The following is a 21,664-nucleotide window of genomic DNA, read 5'->3' as shown; positions in this document are numbered from 1 at the left end:
TGAGCGCTCATTATCTAATCACATCTGAATAATGCTTTTGTTTACATTACCACCAGATTACACACAGTTAACTTGGCAGTATACTCCAAAAGAAATTAAATTCAGTGTGTTCTCACATGTAAACGGAATCGTTCCGGCTAAAAGATGCACCACATTAGACTTTGATCATTACAGAGCTGACTCACAGAACAATGGGCCTCATGCATGAATGTTTTCTTATTTTTGTTCTTTGTTCTTGCACAAAGCAATAAGAAGAAAATAATTCTATGTGGGATTCAAGAAATGTGTGATGACAGCCAAGTCTGTTCTTAATTACCTGGGTATGGTGATGAATTGTGTTTGATCTTAAATTGGAAATCTGCAATTAGTATGTGGAAATGCTCCAATAAATCCATTGAAGAGCAGCAGAGTTCTGTGGCAAACCACAAAGCAACAAGCCACTGACATTTGACAGGTGATGTTAAACTCAGACAAAAGAAGAAAAGAAAGAAAAAGGAAAGTGGAATGCCACCTAGGGGCAGCAAAAAGAAAAAGAAACTTTTCAGCAGACATGGGTGAGTGCACTGGAGCATCATTGGAGAGATGCCTCTGTTGGGGTGCAGTCAGGTGCAGCCAGTCGTGTGATTCCCCCGGCGTTCAAGATGTGACTCTGTGCAGCACATATTATGGACGTTTATTGAATTGATTTTTTTTCTATTGAGGAAGGGGCATGGATTTGGAGATGGTGCCTCGATGTGCACAAGTACAGTGGATTTATCTGCCTGCAGAGCAGCAGTATGTCAACTCAGTGTACTGTGGTGTTAACTGGAGAACGTTGGGGAGCACATGACTAACAGAGGACTGGAATATGTCAGATATGTCTCTATATGGAAGGTACTTGTGGCCAGGAAATAGACTATGGATGAAGTTTATTAGAGCATTTGTCTAGGCTACATTCACACTGCAAGCAAAAGTGGATCAAATCTGTTTTTTTGTACGTCAGATCTGTTTTCTTCATGAGTGTGAATGGCACAAATCATATTAAATCAGCTACAGGTCTGATTTTTTGCAATGCAACCTTAGTGTGTCACATCAGAATTCGTGCAACTGTTTGTCACTCAAGTCTCCCTAACTGTTGCTAAAAGACTCTTGAAGAGAGACAATGTTAAAAGTAGACTCCTGACTAATTGAAATTTTGGATGGAATCTATATAGGTTTTTTTTATTTTAATTTGTCTTGTAATTTCTCTCACTTCTCAGCTTCCACTGCACAGAAACTTATAAATGAAACCATAAATGCAGACTTCACTGACCTGTCAGTACTGTGACCAGTCCACACTGAAATCTATTGGCCACATTTAATAAATGATGTGAGCAGCCAAAAAAAGAGAATATTATCTGAGCAATAAATTAGAATTGTCACCATGGTTTGTTGTAGAGTGAACACAGACTAAGCTGAGGCTCCAGAACGACAAACAGGTTTTGAAGTCTCTTGAATCTTTAAGACAAACATTTAAAATTATTAGATGAATAAATAGTTACATCTTTCTTCTGAATTTGCACAATATATCACTTTATCATTATTAACAAAACACACGTTGGCTTCCTTGCTGGTCGAGGGCAGTTCTACCACCCCCAAAGTTTTTAAGTTGTTCACATGCACAACTTTAGATCAAATCTGTGTGTACTAGTGATTCATGTATGAGGCCCGTTGTCGTGTTGCTGGTCAACAAAGTCAGAGGACTGGTTCCAGACTGATAATTTTTACTTTACTGTGTGCTTTGATTAACCTGAGTCACTCTCATCATGACAGCTAAGCTCACTGAACTGGCTGGTACCATAAAACAAACTCAGCTGCACTGAGAACCCTTTCAGTGCAGTTCCCCCCTGGATTCTCCACCAATGTTAAGACTGGACACAGTCCAGTGGTTGAGGAGGATCCCAGCTCACCTTTTTGGAGGTGTACTTCTGCTTAGTGGTGTCGGTGCCTCGCAGCTTGTGCTCTAAGCGGTCTCTGTTCTCCAGCTTTTTGACCTTGTAAATCCTGACCAGCCAGTGCTCTGAGGTGAACGCCTCCTCCAGGTGCTTCAGCTTGATGTCCTTGTTGCCGATCTCAGCGTTGCGTGTTCGGTCAAATCCAGGTGGCGTCCGGAAGTCCAACTGAAAAGTAGTAGATGAAGTAGTTTAAGTCTAAATCCTATTTGTCCACTTGAGGTAATTTTGTCAAGCTTGTTGTAATAACAAAGTGCTCTTTGCAATCAGTCAGTCGACTAAGTGTACCCTGCAGAATGATTCATGACTACGTACCTGCATTTCTCCAAAGCGGTAGTAAGACATTTTGTACATAAGGCAGTTGAGTAGTGTGGGGGAACCAGCTTTGTCCACTCTGAACTCTCCCTGCGGGGTAAAGTAGTCACTTTCCTGGGCGGACAGACAGACAGATGGAGAGAGGAATAAAAAGGTGAACACAAACTTTGATCCAGGATTTAAATTCATGTTGCAAAGAAACAACTTAAAGCACACTTGGTTACTGATCCTTGATTTCCCTCAGTATTTCCCCTCTCAGAGAGCACATCAAACATTTATATGAAGTCCACTTTGCAGGCATCCCACCATCTCCGTAGTAAATATTTAACAACTGCAGGAAGAGCGGCTGCTATTGGTGTCTACTGATAGGAGTTACAGTAACATTTTATATAAAGGGGAATGAATTAGACTGACATGCAACTATCAAAACTACAACATGACACCTGCCATGAACATGAAGGACTCTTATGAATGCTGTCATTAAGTATCATTCAGTCAATTAAGCAGCCATAAAGATTTCTTCGTGTTCATGAAATGCGTTCTTGTGTCATGTCAGTCTTATGTACACACCTTCAGTGTTCATTAAGTCGGCGTGAATTGTACATTTTTTTGGAAATTGGAATAACAAGGGAAGGAACTGGCTGCCTGGTTTAACTGACTGTAATTTATGGTGACCCTAGTTGACCATGAATACTTTTTTTTATCTTCAAACCTAAAAATAAGAAAATTACTCAGAGGAAACTGCTTAAGACAAAATCCTCTCAAAATAATGTGCATATATTGTGGGGGTGTGTGTGACATTGTTCTCACCCTGATGTCCCGTGGGTGCTCCCCCTCTGCAATGCGCACCATCCACAGGAACTTGTTGATGTCATCACCTGAGTAGCCAATCACTCCTCCAAAGATGATGAGGACATAGTCGACATCCAGTGACCTCATGATCTCATACGCTGCAGTCTCATTGGATGACATGGCTTTACCCACCTGTGGGAACACAGAGATGTGGCATGTTTATAAATCATTTCCATTCAGTAGAGCTCACATATAAAACTACATGCAGATTAAAGGGGCGTTCCACTCATTTTAAACACAAATAACCACTGAACACTGCTCAGACTGAGAGAACAGTTTAGCAGTGGCTTTAGAAGAACTTCATCTAGTCGAAGAAAACGTCAAAGGCTGTAATCCACTGAAAATCGAACTCGGGATTGATGGAGCTTTCAAGTTTCCCACTAAGATTTCCAAATTGAGTAGAGGTTGTTTTTTCATAGTTCTGAGTACAGTGGATTACAGAATTATCTCAGTTTCAGCTTCCTGCACCCTAAAAGAAAGGGTCTTGCAGAGAGACATGACTGAGTTGCATTATGGGAAGTGTATGTTCTAAATTTTGGAGCTTGACTCATATTAGCAATTCAAAGTCAGGATATCTCAGTATTTGCTGCTTCTTTTTTATTATGTCTAATGAGTCTTGTCTTAATGAAAATTTTGTACTAAGTTATGAGGATGACAGTTAGGGTCCAAAGTCATGTTTCTGAGATCTCAATGTCACCCGTGCAGTGCAGTATAGTGATACAACATTATGTCCACTTGGTGGTGCAATACACCAAGGCAACAGATCAACACTCTGAGTTTCACATAGAGGATGGAAAAAAACTCTACTAGAAGTTTAACTCTGTAACCATTGGAGAGTGGAGTCAAAAAGTAATTGGTCATAGGAACCACAAAGACACAAATGAGGCTCTAGCAGCCATTGATTTCCATGGGGATGTTTGCAAAGTTATACTTAATGGCTCTAACTGGTATTTTTAAAATAACTATGTATCAAATAACAATGTGAGACAACAGAAAAGAGTGTTAGTGATAAACCTACAGAGAATTATCAGCTAAATCTGCAGCTCCCCTCAGCTATAAAGAGCTTTATAGTGAGTTTCAGCTCCCACTCTACTCTAGCTGTCCAGCAGACGGACACAGTGAGAGACTAGCCAGTGAACACAGTGGATTATTTATCAGCTAGAGAGACAGATATTTCCCTCAGGAGTTGTTGGAGTTAAAAAACAGAGGTAAAGGAGAGTGAATATTGGACTTGCATTCATCAGATGGACAGATATGGATGGGTAAATAAGCAACTGTTTGCTAAAAAGTACATAATATCAACAGGGGCCTGCAAGCTGTGGCTCCAGAGCCATGTGTGGCTCTTTTGCCTCTCTCTAGTGGCTCCCTGTGACTATTGTATAGGAGTAAATGCTTTTGTTTTGTTTTTTTAATATTCATTCAGCAGTGCTGAGGATCTGAAGTGACTTTTACATTATCAAATTGTAAAAATGTGCATCAATTTAAAAGAGTTTTATTACTGTGTCAGCTAAAACGTGTGTCATAGCCTACATCAACGATTTGGTGCCTTTTCTTCTAAATTTCGCCATTGACTTGTCTTGCATCTCCATAAAGTAGCTATGGATGCCAAATCCAAAAAAGAAGTCTCAGAGGAAAATAGAAAATTTAATAGTTGTGACTCTAGACAGACAAAAAGGCTCATTTGATTGTAAAGGTTGCTGACTCCTGACTTAAAAAGTGATGATACTTTTTTATGAAAGGTTTGGACAAATTTGATTCAGCAGTATTTTGCTTTTTAACTGTAGAAAACAATTATAGTCTCCACGTCCAGAGTTTAAACGTTCTTAATCATCAGTCTTATTTTCTTAGACTTGACAAAGCTCATCAAGCACCATGTGAGACATAACAAGTGTTTTCATAGAGTAGTTCTCTCCATGAGTAGTAGACTGATCCTCATGTATACGCATATATATGCATTTATTCAGTCTGTTTGGTGATATGCAGTCAACAGTGTTACAGGTAAAGCAGCTCTCACCAGTGCTATGTGACTGTTGTTCCATGTGTTGTTGTCAACCAGCGTGGTTCGGTTAGCCATGCCTGCTATCTGGTAGCCGTAGTCCCACCATGACATCACTCTGGCGTGCTCGTCTGTGTTCTGCCTCAGCCAATAGTAGGCCTCCCTGAAGTCGTCCAGGATGTTACGAGAGCTGGATGAGAAAGTCAGAGATGGGTAAGGTGATGAAACAGTGGGAGGTGGAAGTTACAGGAAGTCATACATATATTCCCTGTATTTGCACAGAGGATACTATAAAAACAGTGGAAACCTCTTACAGTAGTCTGTTGGGGTGTAATTGATCACTATATTCTCATGCAGATTACCATCTATTTGACATTTGTATATTTATTACATGAATAGAAACTTTAAAATGGCTTCACTGAATTTTACTGACAGTTTCAAAAAATACAGCACAGCTCTTTCAAAGACTATGTCAGCCTCAGCAGCCTCCCTGCACAGCTCCTGAAACACCATGTTCTGCCTTTTCAAGCCACTAAGACCAGCTTATGGAAACTTTGAAATGGTCCCCTCCCAGGCTTGCTGCCAATTCTTCTGCCTTCTTCCTCACCAAGGGTCCGCTCTGTGGGGCATTACGTGACCAAGCATTGTCAAGCCACTTGATAAGGGCCGTTTTAACCACAGGTGCTTCCCCTGTTTGCATTTGTTTTCTGTCTCCATCACTAGCAGACTGTGTCTCGTTGTTTGATTAGACTACACCAGAGTAACACCAGGTTTTGCTGCTGCATCTCATTGGCTCATCTCTGGCAGTTTGTCTTAAGCTTAGAGGAGACTACATTGTCAGTGAGAGAAATGACTCTTTGTCCTGTCCTGATTTCAACATGCACACCAGCCTCAGCCAGCCAGAAGCAGACGGGTTACCACGAGGCAATGGTATCAGTATCATGGGAGCAGTGTTTGGGTTACACATGATGTACTCTTTTTTTTGTGGCAACAAGCAATGCAGCACTTAAGTTTTGCAATTCAAGCACTCAATTATTTTGTTGCACATTCAAATAATAATCTGGTACTGTTACAAGTTTATTGCATTGCCACAACAGCAAAAAATACCACCGCCTGCACCCATCACCAAAGGAGACTAAGGGCAACTTTTTTTGAGACAGAGGACAGACACAGTCTACGGTCCTGGTAGACACTGAAATTACAGAGTATCTCAAGTTGGATCTCGAGATGGTGGCCTGGTAGCTCAGCTGCTAGAGCGTTTTCTCCATGTACTGAGGCTATGAGTCCTCTGCAGCGGCCGTGGGTTTGACTCCCACCTGTGGCCCTTTGCTGCATCCTGTTCCCCAGCTCTCTTTTCTCTCATATCTCCAGCTGTCCTATAAAATTAAAGGCATAAAAGCTAAAAAAATTATATTTATTTAAACAAAAAAGTTTTTTTAAAAAAGCTGGGTTTTGAGATGGATGTTTCTTTGAACAAATTCTCCATGATCAAATCTTTCTTTGAGTCAATACCCCAACACCATGCAGTGTGCCTGTAGAGAGGCTTTTTAGCTTTTGATGCCTCGTCAGAGGAACAGACTATCCAACACATGTTTTGAAAAACTTCTCCTGTGTTATAAAAGAGTAAAACTACAGAGGACATTGGCTGGGAGAGTCTGTGCACTTTTATAGTTTGTATGTAGGATCTGAGATGTTTTTATGTTTTGAGAAGCTAACTGGTTCATACTGTATGCTATAAGAGTTAGATTGTCATGAAAACATGATTAACATGCGCAAGGAATCACAAAGTGTTTTGGCAAGTTACTTTTCTCAGTAGGTCACGCTTATTTCTAATGGAAGTAACCTTTTATTAGTTAGAAACTAATGCTACCTAACACTGCGAGACAGCAAATAAAAAACACAAGAAGAAAGAAAGTAACTTTTTATCATGTATGAAAACCATAAAACCTGTATCACTGAGCAATAAGGGGTCAATTCACCTAAACTACAAACACAAATTCACAGTTATATCTAGTGGCATCTATCTGTGCAGACAGCCTCTGTTATAGGTCCCAAGGTCTTATGATAACTCTGTCTGAGACTTCTGCCTCCACGCCAGTACAATCCAGATGACGAAGAGCCTCCATTTAAAGTGATGTTATAAGCATTTGTTATTGGAAAGCCCCAGGACTGAGTCAAAACTAATAATGTCTCCATCATATTTTTTATGCTGATCCTTTAAGTATCGCTTGTTATGTTTCCGCTTAATACAGCTTTACAGTGTATACTACTAGGCTAGAGAAAGCAAACGTTTAACTTTGTAAAGCAATTTAAAAATGTTTGACAGCAGTATAACTCTGCTTGAAGAAAACTGAACCTGCATTACAGTTTCTGTCTGATGGTGGTTTATTATATGTAGTGTATTATTATGCTGCAGTGTTTTTTGTGATGTTTATGAGAGGAGTGTTGGGTTTGAAAAGGATTTAGACAGCCTGTCTTCATCCACAGCAACAACAAAATAGTTTAAACCAACAGCAGAACTTTAGAGTTCACTTTAAACTGCAAAATAACACAGAAGATGATGCAAAACCATCTGGCAGGTAGGAGGAGGGGCCTTTTATGCATGTGTGACCAGGGGCCCAAAGTCTTATAATCCGCCCAAGCGCTCAGTACTCAAAGAGACCATTTCTACAGTAGAAAGTAATTCCACTGAAAAGTGATGACAACACAGTCTGTGGATTAATGGGAACGCGGTTTCTGGAAAAGATGCTACTGTTGAATTTTTCAAACTTCATTTTTCAATGCTGTGAGGACTGCAAACAAAAGTCCACTGTATTCGAGTGGAAGCAGAGGTCTCAGACGTAGGTTCAGTATGTCAAAACCTGGCCAAAGGAAACAAAAACTATCTGCATGGCTTTATACCACAAGAGGTGGGAGAGAATAATCGTTGTAATTTGGGTGAACTGACCCTCTGCACAGCTGATAACCCCACAAGAAACCCATTAGTATGGCTGTCAATGGACTTAGTGTCCTCAGGCAGTTGGTTGGTTCACTGGCTTCTGCTTTTTGTGAATAATACAACAACTGAAAAAAAGAACACATCTAGTTTTTTGTCTTAATGTTTTTTAAACTCATAGATTGTGAAAATGTTCTATTAACAGTTTTCATCCAAAACATACTAGTATTGTTAAAGGGATAGTTCAGATTATTTGAAGAGGGGTTGTATGACGTACTAATCTGTAGTCAGTGGATTACCTACAGTATACAGCTGTCTGTAGCCCCTAGTTTGGAGCAGCAGAGAAGAGTACTGGTGTAGGAAGCTAGGTGGGTGGGGTCAGGATTTTAGCCACCTAATAAAAATCAATATTAGTGTATGCCATATTTAGAATATTTTCCCCACTTTACATTGCCATCAGACAGCCTTTTCCAATGGGAAATTGCCATTATATAAGCAAAATGCCACTCCTTTTAAAGCTACCAAACTCCATTGACAAAAACAGTGATTTTAGAAGAGTTGTTGGTCTACTGCTGCCTCAACTGTATGCATTATTGTGCAACTTCTGTGTTTTTAAGGGTTAGTTTCAATTCACCAAAGTCACACAACAAACAAACTGACCAATCAATGCAGAAGTAGACCAGCAACTCCTTTGTCCTGCAAAGTAAAATGACTGTTTTTGTAAAAGGAGTCTGGGTGCTTTGCAGAGTGATATTTGGCTTAGATAACGTTGGTTTCCCATCAGAAGAGGCTGTCTGGCAGCAGTGCAAATTAGAGAAAATATTCTCAATATAATGTACACTTAAACTGATATTGACTTTTTTTTAGGTGTCCTGTCCACAGCAGTACATTGTTTAGCTTCTGTTGCCAGTATTCCTCTCTGCTTTTCCAAACCAGGGGTGTGCTGACAACCATCCACTGTAGTTAATACACTGACTATGGATATGTACTTTATACAACCCCACTTCAAATAATTCACTGGTAAAACCCTAGTTCAGGTGACACATTGGAAATGTTATTCTCACCCATCATGGTTGTATGATGCCAGTACGACACTGGGGCTGGAGTAGGCGTTGCTGGTGACCCAGGTGCAGTGGACAGCGAACATCATGAGCAGCATCAACATCAGCATGGTGACGATGGACTTGATGTTGGGGCCCAGGCCCTCCTCGGCCTTCTCCTGCTCTGATACGTGTTTACGCACCTTACCAGCCTGAGGAGGACAGCACACACACCAACAGGACACTGTGTGTAAAGGTTACTGAAACTCTAATGAGACAGGAGCGCTGTAAAAATGAGCTGATAATGTACTACAATAGTGCTAATTGAGTCCGTTGAGAGAATTCTCAGACAGACAATTCAGTGCTGTAGCTGTTTTATGGTGCTCCTTCAGGACACCTGTGATAGGTTGGTAATACATTATTCCCACTGAATCAATTTGGAAGAAAAGCAGCAAAATGATGGCAAAAACATTGGGCATTAGTGCTATTCAGTTTCCCTGAAGACAGAGGAGAAGGGTAAAGAGGAGAGATTGATTTTTTGTTTTATCACAGATATCACAACACATTATTTTCAACTAAACTTTTAAACAAATCCATCCAGTAAGACAAGTGCTGCTCAGATGGGTCTAGAAAATGATCAAAAATGTAGTTTTTCTAATGGTAACATATTGTGTCATTATGTTGTAGCTTTATGGTTAGATACACAGTCTGAGAAGCATCTGACCACTGACTGTATATAAAGATAGACAACATGACAGCTCCCCAAAAGTGAAGCCAAAACAACTGGATGGCCTCCTGGTGGCTGGCTGCAGTATAGGTCATTAACCCTGTTACCAGATGGGACATAAGACAAACTAAAAAATTCCCTTTTAACACAATCAGTTACTTTTTTTTCTGCTTTTGGCAATAAATGATCATTGAATAGAATCATGGAACATCATGGAATCATGATATGGATCGATGTTTCACTTTCCATCAATGATATTGAATCATTGATCACTGAATCAACACATCGATCTAGATCAATGGATCATTACACGCCTAGTTTTTAACATGCCGACGCATGTTCAAATGCTCATTTTTCTCATCAGTTTGGTTTTAATTAGTTGTTTGATGCTATAAAAAACAGGTTTGATGTCACGATTGGCAGCTGAGCCCTGTGTGGGTGGGATCCTGATACTGTGACTCCAGTCCTGATCACTACTGCTCAGACGTCACCAGCGCAAGATGTTAAGTGCTCGTATCCTGAATATTTTGGCATCTTTTTTGTACAGTGAGAGGAAATGCAGATGTGTCATCCATCTTTATATAGTCAATAGACTATTTGACCATATACAATAATGCTTGGTGACTTATGTTGTGGTTTACCTCTTTCATTTAACACTTATTTTTTTTTACCAGTGGCTAAATTCATTTTCGATGTGAATGGAAAATAAAATGCAACGCTTTTGGGTTTATAGCAGAATTCAATGACTGCTTGAGGGCAGCAGAACAAGTTGTAAAAGCAACACTGACCTATTATACTATGTTAATAAGTTTTTTTTTTAAGTGTTATTCTTCTCATCTTCCATATATATTGCTTTACTTTATTTCAATGTTTACTGATGTTAATTCAATCAGCAAATAAGCTTACTGTCATAATACTGTTCAAAACAAATTAATCCGGCAACTACAATACACTAAAAGATTAGAAACAAAGCTATGTATGACAAATGACGTAGGATCAGAAATGAAGAGAATAAAGTGACAAAGATGATGCAATGGGAGAAACAGAAAACTAAGATGGAAGGAATATAGTGTAAGGGTATGTGTGATACCCATGGAGATAAAGAAACACTAACACACACTGCTACAGCTCACTGCTGTGGACACATCTAAAACGTACATTTTTGATTCAAGCTCTTTTTGACCGCTTGAGGGCAGTGGAACAAGTTATAAAGGCAACACTGACACATTACTCTGTTAGTAAGTTTCTAACTTGCTAGCAAACAATTGTCCATTTCATAACCAGCATGGAGCAACTTAAGCCTTCATTTGGAGTTATGTTTCCAGCATTGGTTAATGCTTAGTCAATATTCAATTTTTTTGTAGCTTTGTTATGGTCAACAAATCCCTGAGAACAATATCTGGTTCTTTAGATGCTAAATGCAAGTCACAAAACTTTGTCTGACTGCTGTTTTGTGTGTTTATCAGAGCTTTTACACTGAGATCAGCTGCCTGCTCCTAGAAGCCAGGCTGATGAAAACAGTGAGAGTGAAGCAAAACTGTCAAGTTTAGGACCATTACACCAAAACGATGAGCTGAAAAATGCTAAAATGCCTCACATAGCTGACAGGGAAAGCAGCTAAGGGGTTGTCACTACAAGAAAGCCCATTTACATTCTACCGAGTCATCTGATCCATTGATAATGTGAAAAATTTGTGTAACACTTTATTTGAAGGGGTGTGCATAAGACTGTCATAACTATGTCATGAACATGTAGGGGTCTATGAATGTTTATGCCTGTTGTCAGTAGGTTATGTATTATGTTAAACTTAAAGCTTAACAGTTTCTTTAAGTTTGATCTCGTTAAGTTGTTGTAACAAAGGCATTTTATCTCAGTTAATGTCAAGTTGTCATAACAGATATTTTATCTAAGTTTTCATACCAAAGACATTTTTACCTTGGTTAATGTCAAGTCGTTATAACAAAGACATTTTTATCTCAGTTAATGTCAAGCTGTCATAACTAAATACATTTTTGTCTTGGTTAAAGTCAAGTTGTCATAACAAAGACATCTCAAATAATGTCATTATTTATAATGTCAACATTGTGCTTTGGTACTGGGTATGCAGCCTTTGTGAATTGTATATTGTGTATGTCATTAAAAGATTTTTGTACTCCTTGTGTAGTTTTGGAAAAATGTAATACAAGCAATGTTTTGTGAACATCACACTCTAATTCAGATGACTGCTGACCTTGTCATAGAGGTTTCCTGCGTTCTTCCTGTCGTCCTCGTCGCTGCTGTCCTCTGCAGGTGGACTCTGCCTCTTCATGTCATCTCCTAGGTAGTGTTCAAAGACGCTGGAGAAGGCCACCGCCGACAGCATGCACACGACCGGAGTCAGAGTCAGCATCAGACGCACCATGACGCCGGCAAAATATACAGCGCTGATGGCGTACAAAGCCACTGGTGAGAGAAAAGCAAGAGAAAGAGAGAGAGATAAGGAGGTTACAGGTGAACAGCATGTTATGATCCAAGCTTGATGAGTTTGATTCAATTTGAAATATAACTTAATTTATTCAATTTACTTTAATTTAATGCTGTCAAGTCATATTACAGGTGCAGTGCCTCTCTGCTCTGTTGTCTGACAGTGACCTGAATACTACGCAACCTCTGCTTAAGGTGGATCTCACTGGTGGGTGAAAACAGTGTCAAAAGACAGAAAAGTACACATAATCAAACATGAAGCCAAATGTGTTTGTCTGTGCATGTGGGGCTGTATTAATGGAGTGTTTTCAGCTGAACTGAGATCAAAGAGCCTTGGTGAAATGAGTAGGAGGCAACAGGTAGAGAAAAAGACAGAGATGAAGACAAAAAACTGACTGAGATAGAGAGGAGCAGAAGAAGAAAGTAAATAAGAAAGTAGTGCAAGAGAGAGGAGGAGGAACAGACAGACGTTGATTCAGTCAAAGGAGGGCAGCAGAAGACTGGACTTTATGTTGACAAGTAAGCTGATATTTTAGCTCATGGTAAATATATAATGTTGGTGTATGTGTGTTATTTGATCAGTAACAAGAAACTGCTGTATAGAAATGCCACAGATATGACACAATAGTTGGAAAAACCTTCCTGTGGCTAGACCAGAGGTCTGCAACCTTTCTAATCAAAAGAGCCACTTTTGGGCAAAAAAAGGAAAACAATCTTTGTGGAGCTGCAACTATTAAATTCTGTCTCTTTTCCCTGAAGACTATTTTTTTGTTTTTGGCATCCATAGCTACCTTATGGAGACTCAGGAAGACTAGCCAACATCAAATTTCAGGGGAAAACGTACCAAGCCATACGTTTAGGGTATGACAAACGTTTTAGTTGACAAAATATTAAACCTTTATTTGGTGTATAAGCCACATATTTTTTACAGTTTGCAAATATAAGAACCACTTTAAACTGTAAAAAAAAAATAGCTGAGACGACTCAAGATTTTCAAGGCAACGAACTGCAATAGATATGAGTTTTGAGCCCAACTAAAACTGTTTGTAAAAACATCAGTTAAGATAATTTACTATTCTTCTATAGATAAACTTGAATCTTTGAGTTTTAGAAACTCAAAAAACTGTATTTCAAAATTTGGTCACAGAGAACTGTGAATCTGATTTGTCATTATTTTGGTGCCTGAAAATTAAAAGGATTTAATTGAAATGCTAAAAAAATTAATCATCATTCACTTTCACTTCAAACTCAAAGGTTTAAGGGCATCTAAGTATGAAAAATAAATAATCTCAATAAAAGATTAATAGTTGGAAAGCTTTTAAGCTGAAAGAGTTTGACTTGGTCTCAAAACTTAAAAATCTATTGTAGTACATTGCCTTGGAATTTTGAGTTGTCTCAACTTTTTCAAAGACAACACCAATAATAAGTGAAAATTAAAATGTTTTTAAAAATTAACTGTCATTCATTTCCATATGATTTTCTTTTGCCAAAGTCACAGGGAGCAACTGGAGAGGGACTAAAGAGCTGTAAATGACAGGCCCCCAGAAGAGACAGAATCAAAAAAGTATTGGAAAATGAGTGATGACTTAAACCATAGAGATAAATTACTTATTGGTGACAAAATCCAATCAAACTGTGCTCACCCACACAAAACTTAATTTAATGTGCAGCATTTTACCATGTTTCTGATTAACAAAAGTAAAACTTTTAATTGGCTGCATTTTTGTGTGTTACTCCTTTTACCTCAGCTTACATTTATTGTTTGATTTGAGTTAATTATGCTTAATTGATTTTATAAACACTAATTTAAGTTCCAGTGAAGCTTGTGTCACGTACTGTGCTTGTCAGTTCCAATCAAGTACATACAGCATGTATTTAGAAAAGTATCATACATATTTGCATCAGAGATTAAGAGACAAAGAGACGATGTCAGTCAAAAGACTATAAGGCAGAGGGAAAAACAGAAAACAAAAGTGGAGTGGTGGAAAGAATATACTGTAAGGATATGTGTGATATCTGTGGACATAAAGAAATAGAAAGAGACACCACTGCAGCTCACCACTGTGGGTGCAACTAAAAGATAAATCTGTGATGGGTGATGCCGACAAATACATTATGAACAAATCCAGTCTGTTGCAACAGTTATTATACTGCACAGTGAGGCTTATATGCTCACAGGGGTGTTTACAGTCAAAGTGGAAGAGTTGTTTTGGGAAATTCTATACAGTTAGACAGTGCTACAGTTTCAGCCAAGGTGACCATTCTGTTGTTGTTTTTTTAAAATTTTAAAATATAAAAATGTAGTGGGTGGTGAGCGCAAACTGTTATTTAAAATTAGAATGATTAAGTAAAATACCCTGGTCGCCATGCACAACAATGTCAATAAACATTATGTTATCGGTCACATATTGTCAGTTAATGTATGGGTGCTGCTGTTGAATCTGTCAGCCTCTACTAAGTATAAAAGGGTTTAACAATCAGGATTTTTGGGGCCAACTACCAATCGATGGAAGCAGTATCGTCCAATAGTGATCACTGATTATAGGATCTATTTGAAGCCTAAATAATGCTGAAGTCCCTATCAGAGTCCACATGCTTTGCCATATAAAGCTATGCTGATTTCAGAGTTTATGATGTGCACCTGAATGCATCCTGAACTCCCTATCCCTCTGTGTGTGTGTGTGTGTGTGTGTGTGTGTGTGTATGTGAAACTCCGACAGAGATAGCAGAGAACAGAAGCAGCACACCCATAAATGGCACCAAACGCAGTCGAGACTCTAGAGCCTTTTTGTTATTTTTTTTTAACCCGTCATTGTGGCAGATAGCCTCTGAGATTTACTTGCCAAACTGAAAATCCACCCGCATTTGGCGCTTGGCAAGTGTTAATTTCAGACCCTGCCACTTCATCATCTGATCTGCTCTTCTGATCAGCCTTGAAAGAGACCACCAATCAAACTATTTAAGAAGAATATTGGCTGATATACATTGATGGCTGACAAATCAAAGCACTCCTCAATTACACAGGCTTTGAGTTTTTCAACTATACTTTTTTTTAGCACTTTGAGCACCATCTAGTCCCATTATACTGGAGAAAAGGCAAACAGCTCTTCCGCCAATATATTCAAACTCTGCAGCTTACACCTGAACAGTCCCTTTAAGCATATAACAAAATTGTTTTTTGATGCATTTCTTAAGAACCACGATGGAAGAAGTTTTTTACTGTCATGTGGCGTAACAGAAAAACATTTTAACATTCCTGTGGCACTTTCTATGTTAAATGAGTCAGTTCATGAGAGATAACCAAGTAATCATGCACAGAGCCAACTTCTACCAGGACTGACTGTGAATATGAACACTGTCAAGACCAACGTGACACTTCTGTTTCTTTTGTCACAGTGCAGTTTTATTGGACAGTGTGTGGTTCGCTGTGTCAAGATAAGGGACAGCCTAAATAAATGAGATGACTGAGGTCTTGATTGGTTGCACAAATTGTAAAAAGACAAACAAACAGAGATGGAAAAAGCAACAGAAGGATGCTGAGAACCAGAGTCTCTCCACTGGCTGACGTTTAAGATCACAATATTCACACGCTCACTGACACACAAAAAAAAAAGCACAGCACACATCACACAGTGATATTCTGTCAGTGAGTTTTAATAAATTAACACTCAACAATAATTGTTCAATAAATTAACAATTCAACGTAACAAACCAGTAGAAATCAACTCTCACACCACAAGAGGTCCGGACTCTAATGTTTGTGAGCATCGGTAAGTTCACTCAAGTTCACGCTAAAGACAGGTGGTCTGCTGATAGTTTGGTTCTTTCGTGTTTCAGGAACTCAAAACACAAACTTGAAAACGCGCTTGTTTAAAAAATTTCTTATACAGAACCACACTACCAAGTGTTAAACTAAATTAAGTTTAAATTCCTGTTCATTTGAAAGCAACTACATTTGTGGTCAATAAAGTGATATTATAAGCCTGAAAAGCAGTTATGTTACCATCTCTTCACTGCTGTTACTCTCTCGTTTATGTTTGGGCATTATTTTCAAGAAAATACTGGTTTTAGTTTCATACAAATATTACTGCTCCCTCAGTCATTGACCTGTATCATTTTGTTTCACTCACTTTATAATCACCTTTAGCACTAACAAGAATTAAAACTGAAATACTTTATTTTGATCAAAGTGCAAAGACCATCTTTAACCAGAGGATTACAATTCCCTCTCCATACAAGTTCCATACTTGTGTCACATGATGACAAGTAAGTTAATTCAATGACAACTGAGCAAACTCCATCTGGTGAGTGACAGCAGAGGAGGTAGTTGAAAACCAAACCTGGACAAGCCAGTAAGTGAACCAGAGTACTACAAAGGAAGCTCAACACAGCCGGGCTTTCTTTGCATGAGCTGGCTCGACAAAACATAAAACCCCAGTCAGAGATAACGGGTATCACAATGGCGGTTATCATCTTGCTTTGTTAACCCAGGCTTTCTTCTTCAGACTCTCTGATCACTCACATAAAAAGGGTGTTTGTTGCATCATTTGACTCATCTTCCACACAAAGTGAAGCGATTGCAAGCCGCCCACTTCAGTCAAAATGATCAAGTGTCGTAATTAAGAGCTGTTGAAAATATATAAAATATATTACAGCAAAAAGCAACATTGTTGCTGCAAATAAGGAGAAGAACACTGTCAGAAAATGACTGATCGACTGAATGCGATCTTAATGCTGCTGTTTATTTCTAAAATGACAACTGCACATTCAACAGTTAAACTTCATACACATACTGTCAATCTGACACTGTCCCATGATGAGGAGATCACTTAAATTTTAGGCCAAATCAACTTTAAATAGTAAAGATTAGTAGTATTCAAAGTGGTATGTAATTGTTGCATTGTTATTTTAGTGTGTGGATGATATACTGTGTAAATTTAAAGTGTTAATATGATCTGAAGGAAAAAGTGATTTGTCCCTGTGACAGCGCGATGCAAACAGTTCGTGCAGCTGTTACATTACATTGTGTTACATTTCTGCATTATACGACTTCCTTTGGTGATATTACAAACGCACAGCTCAGCAACTTTTCATTTTTAATGTCTTCCCTCAGTTTGTAATCAATATCACCCATTAACAACTTCGTTCGGGAAAATTATTACTTAAAGTGTGGCGCTTTTTATGGACAGTTTAATCTGAAACTCTGAACATAACATGTTCCCGACCAGGTTATGAGTTCAGTGTAAGTTACCATGGTGATCTAGCCTGGTTAAGAGAGAGCCACCTTTGTGACACTGAAAACCCTGGCTTTAGACTCAACTTACCTCACTAACCCATTAATCTCGTTTTGTAGTACACCCCTCAGGTGTTGACATTTTTGTTGTCAATTTCTAAGTTTGCAAAGGACACTAATGAATCATGCCTAAATGTATAATTCACGGTATATTGTCAAAGCAAGGTTTAGTTTGGGGTTTTATCCTGCTAAATAAAGAAAATAAACAAATTCTCCAATGACAGGATATTGTTAAGCTATGGAGACGGTAAAGGAACAGTGAAACCTTTGATGGGGTTTGAGGCCCTTTCATCCAACTGTTGGGGAACATTAATGTGTCAGATATGAAAAAATGTCATGACAGCGAGAATCCATGATCACTGGTTTGGTCTTTGTTCTCCTCACAGATGTCTATTTTTTAATGTGATCTTATAAATAAATAAATAAACAGCACAGAGACATTTTGCTTGTGAGCATCTGTGGGTCACTTTAAAGTACTTCTTAAACTAATGTTATTATGTGCAATTTGTAGGACAATGTTGCTTCTGCCTAGTTTTTGTCTATTTTAAACAATTTTATCACTATTATTTTTATTTTCTGTCTTCTTTTTGACTGAGTTAAGTTTACTTTTGATATGTTATATACATTTATGTATAGCTGTGTAATGGCTTGTGTTCTAACTACATTGTTAATAGTTATAACAAATATAACAAATTTGACCATTTAAAGTACAAGAGATAAACACATCACAGACATGCACACACACACACACACACACATATATATATATATATATATATATATATACACAACTACTGTGTAAAAGCCTTTATAATGGTAAAAAAAAAGCCTTTATAATGGTAAAAACATTCCTCCTTGTTCTCATTTATTATTTTCTAAAGCTTACTGTTTCCGGCACCATCACAACAATTCCTTCAACACACGAATGACTGCTGCCTCGAATATCAATCCTTCAATACTCAATACTGGATCTCAGTCTGATTGTGTTCAAAAGACAGCTGTGACAATTTTTATGGCCTTTGCGAATAATGGAGTTTTTATGTTTAAGAAAAAAGAAAACTTCTTCCAAGATACAGCTCTTACCAAAGACTCGCTCATCATTGATGTTCTTAATGCAGAACCAGAGGCCTGCTGGGAAGGTGCAGACGAGGATGTGGAGGTCGAAGAAGAAGGACACCCAGGTGGTGGGCTGGTGCTCAGATACTGATGCTATGATGGGAATGTGGATCTTAGCGTAGCTTTGGATAACATGGAAGACAGAGAGAAGAGAGATCACAGAAAGAGTAAGTTAGACAACGCAAGAGACAAAGGAGGTCTTTATTATGAAAGGATTCAATTGTGAATGTATTATTAGTGTAAAAAGGCTTATCCTTTAAGATAGAAAGCACAATAATTCATTTTATTCCCTTTAATTTCTACATTACTCATTCTGAAATGAACTGTTCTTACTGATAGTAAAACAGGGAGATCTTATTTAGAGTGGGATGAAATCGTTTGACTGATGTCAGTTATCTTGAATGACCTCATTCCTTTTACTGCACTGCAGCAAAACTTAACTTACCTAAAAAACAACAACAACAACAACAACAACAACAACAACAAAATATACAGGCGTGCGCACAAACACAGAAACATATGTGCACATACACTTGGGGAGAGTTTTAGAGTTTTACAGCTGATGCTGCACTCTTGCAGTTTAAGCCCAGATCTGGGAGGGAGAATGGCAGCATTATCTGTTCAGGATTTTATGATGGCTCTGAGTGATGAGCTGACTGACTCACTGGTCGACTATAAAAACGTTTTGGCAGCTACACAAGGCACAGCTACAGTTATTGGTGCATGTTTGATTTGTCTGTTATATCTGAATAAAATGTGAGAATGTTTATTGAGAAATTAACCTCTTCAACTCTTCTAGGATGTCCACATCCCCAGCAGACATCACTGTCTTAAAGAGGCTGAAGCTGACTCAGTTAAGGCTAGAGTGAAGATACCAGTATCATATAAAACTGATGTAAGGCATCCATTGGTCAAATGCCATACCAATTTGTCAGGAAGGGAGCTTAATAATGCTCAAAAGTTAGGCTACACTTTGGAGAGGGAAAAATTGGCACAGCCATTTTCAAAAGGGTCCCTTGACATCTCATTTCAAGATATTAGAATGAAAATGGGTTCTGTGGGTACCCAAGAGACTCCTCTTTACAAATATGCCCGGTTTATGCTAATCTCATGCAATTTGGGGCTAAAAAAGATGTTTTTTTTGCTTGCAGTATAAATGTGTTATTTTGGCCTATTTTAAAAATAGTGTATTTTAATATTTCTTGGGTCCCTCAACAGTATAGGAATTGCATAAACTGGATGCGACTGGAAAGCTGAGACCCTTGTGGATCCAGTGCACTGCAGTTGTATTCATGTGTGATGATAGCAGCCATTTCATTTTTTGAAAACTTAAGCCCACTGAATAAAATGACTTATAGTGAACTCACATCATCATGAAACTTCATGACCGCAGACTAGAGACCTGGAGCATTCAGACATTGGATGGCTTTCCTTGGTATACTGACAACAAGGGGGTCTCTGAGCAATCCCCAGAACAAGGGTGCTCACTATACATTTCCTGAAAAATGCAGTTCTTACAGAAATCTTCAAATGTCAGAAGGTTATGATACAAAACCACAACATGAATTTTCCCTATCATGTTCACCAAGGTCTTGGTGTCTTAATGTAGTATTTTGACCATTTCTACTATATCTTGAGTGGTCAAAAATGGTTACATTTTGTGCCAAATGTGTGCAATAAATGCTTTCATCTCCCAAATTGCTGCAACAAGTTATGAGACATGGTAAAGCATGGGAATGGCCAGCATGTACTTCAATTAAGGCTGTCATAAGATTAGATTTTCATGACACAATTATGGCTTCTAAAATAATTTGCAACATATCATCATGATATCAATAGAAAAATGGAAATACTATCAGTCAAAAACATCTAAACTTTGCTTATTGTTCATTTTGCTTTTCGTCCCTTTTTGGCAAATGAATTACACTCAAAACTCGAGTGTAGGGGCATGAAGAGAGTCTGTGATCATAACTGTACAAAAAGTGCAATTACGCTTTAATGGATAGTGAACAGGTGTGTGCAGTGGGTTAGGGTGATTGGCTGAATATATCAGCTATTGGTCCATTGCCGGTTTGTCTTTTTGGGTGGTATTTTGGTGTAAATATTCTCATTTAATTTAGCTAATTTAATAGTCTGCAAAGTGAGAGCTGCTGCTCCATGACGCACCCTCATTCACTGGCACAGTATACACCCACAGAGCCTGAGGACAAATGCGAGACCAAGACAGTCTGGATGAGGTTTATTTTGTATTTCTGTCAAGTTTGAATGAAGAGTATTTTACAAAACAAGTTAACAAGCAATTAAAAGTGTGTCTTAGTTTGGTAAAAGAGAGAAACTTGGATTCAGAAGATGTTTTTTTCTGTTTAATACTTTGTGAGTTTGTTTTGTTTATTGGACACAGTGAATGTGTAAGTAACATAGCACACTCGTTGCTTGCACACATCCCAGCTGAGACTTAGGAGGAGGTGGCTAGAATTTTGGCTGGAAAAACTTGACAAAATGTGCTGAGCTGCATCTCAAATTCATCTTCAGGTCCCCAGCTTTAGACTTCTATTTTGCATATACTGTTGACCTGATATCTCCTGCTGCCTCCCTAAAGATCCCCTATCCTCCCTTAGACAAAAATGGATCTATGGCAGGGAGTGGTGGAGTGGAAGAGGTTAAAGGAAAAGTAATCTCCTTTTGTAAAAATAGGTAAAGAAGAAAGGAGAATCATTATTCCCTCGACCTTTTATTAAACACATGCTCTGAGATGGACTAAAGCTGAATAAATTAAAAGTTGGACCTCACAGTAAATCAACCGGTAGACGAGGTGGAATAAATCTTTGATGAAACTCCCACCCAGCCACTTTCTGTCTTGTACAGTTTAGCAGATTTATAGGTAAATGTACTGCTGTACATAATTTAAATCTAATTAATGATCAGCACTGCTGTCAGGTACTTTAAATCCACTGCAA

The 21,664-nt window shown here is 38.4% G+C and overlaps 1 protein-coding gene across 1 annotated transcript in view; it reads right to left on the bottom strand.

Annotated features, from left to right (window-relative positions):
• LOC146320936 (dolichyl-diphosphooligosaccharide--protein glycosyltransferase subunit STT3B-like) overlaps nt 1-21,664 on the bottom strand; it is a 102,453-nt gene that overhangs the window by 1,641 nt on the left and 79,148 nt on the right. Inside the window, exons 9-15 of the mRNA XM_084725892.1 lie at nt 18,675-18,829; nt 12,066-12,277; nt 9,133-9,320; nt 5,152-5,323; nt 3,096-3,269; nt 2,286-2,399; nt 1,929-2,138 (exon numbers count right to left, since the gene is read on the bottom strand). Coding sequence (XP_084582018.1) covers nt 1,929-2,138; nt 2,286-2,399; nt 3,096-3,269; nt 5,152-5,323; nt 9,133-9,320; nt 12,066-12,277; nt 18,675-18,829 — 1,225 coding nt within the window. The remainder of the gene's footprint in view (nt 1-1,928; nt 2,139-2,285; nt 2,400-3,095; nt 3,270-5,151; nt 5,324-9,132; nt 9,321-12,065; nt 12,278-18,674; nt 18,830-21,664) is intronic.

This window comes from Lutjanus erythropterus, chromosome 9 (genome assembly GCF_056507025.1).
Source record: "Lutjanus erythropterus isolate fLutEry1 chromosome 9, fLutEry1.hap2, whole genome shotgun sequence".
Classification (NCBI taxonomy): Eukaryota; Metazoa; Chordata; class Actinopteri; order Lutjaniformes; family Lutjanidae; genus Lutjanus; species Lutjanus erythropterus.
This window is presented reverse-complemented; position numbering and strand designations above follow the sequence as displayed.